The sequence below is a fragment of the Myotis davidii genome, unplaced genomic scaffold (assembly GCF_000327345.1).
Source record: "Myotis davidii unplaced genomic scaffold, ASM32734v1 scaffold839, whole genome shotgun sequence".
NCBI classification, from domain to species: Eukaryota; Metazoa; Chordata; class Mammalia; order Chiroptera; family Vespertilionidae; genus Myotis; species Myotis davidii.
Window position 1 is genome coordinate 92,225 of NW_006290027.1, and position 593 is coordinate 92,817.

General features: G+C 49.6%; 1 protein-coding gene across 1 annotated transcript in view; it reads left to right on the forward strand.

The window, feature by feature from the left end:
* BSX (brain specific homeobox) overlaps window positions 1-593 on the forward strand; it is a 5,196-nt gene that overhangs the window by 2,483 nt on the left and 2,120 nt on the right. Inside the window, exons 2-3 of the mRNA XM_006762755.2 lie at window positions 77-102; window positions 524-588. Of these exons, the coding sequence (XP_006762818.1) occupies window positions 77-102; window positions 524-588 (91 nt within the window). The remainder of the gene's footprint in view (window positions 1-76; window positions 103-523; window positions 589-593) is intronic.

Consider the following 593-nt stretch of genomic DNA (forward strand, 5'->3'; position numbering starts at 1 on the left):
CCCCCCCACCAGCCCTTTCATGTCCCGGCCGTGAAGTCTGGCATAAAGCCGCCTTTGACTGCCACGCCACGCAAAGGATGGTTTGGATCCCAGGTGTGTCGGGTAATAGAACATGTGGGCTTGCATTTTTGCTTTACAATCAGTTTATATCCCTCTGTGACATTTTCATGACTTGTGTGTGCCTGTCGATTTTTTCCCCCGCCCCGTGCGTAAGTACACGGGATGTTATTTGCTATGCACCTCATGTTTATTTTAAGAAACTGGATCATTAAATCCACATCCCACATTTTCGCAAGTGACCTTCCAGTATAAAACGAGGTGAGGGCTGTGATTTTGAAGAAGAAAAGAGAGCTTTGTGAAGGACCGTGGCAGTGAATTTCACAGTATCTGCTTCTGTTCTCGCCATTGTTCTCAAGAAAGTCCCTCGGTCCATCTTCCTCACCCCCAGCCACGCTCAGACCTCAGGCCGGTCGCCCTGGGTCTGGAGGAATGACGGCTTTTCTATGTTTCTCCCTGAAATCAGGTGAAGACGTGGTTCCAGAACCGGCGGATGAAGCATAAAAAGCAGCTGAGGAAAAGCCAGGAAGAGCCCA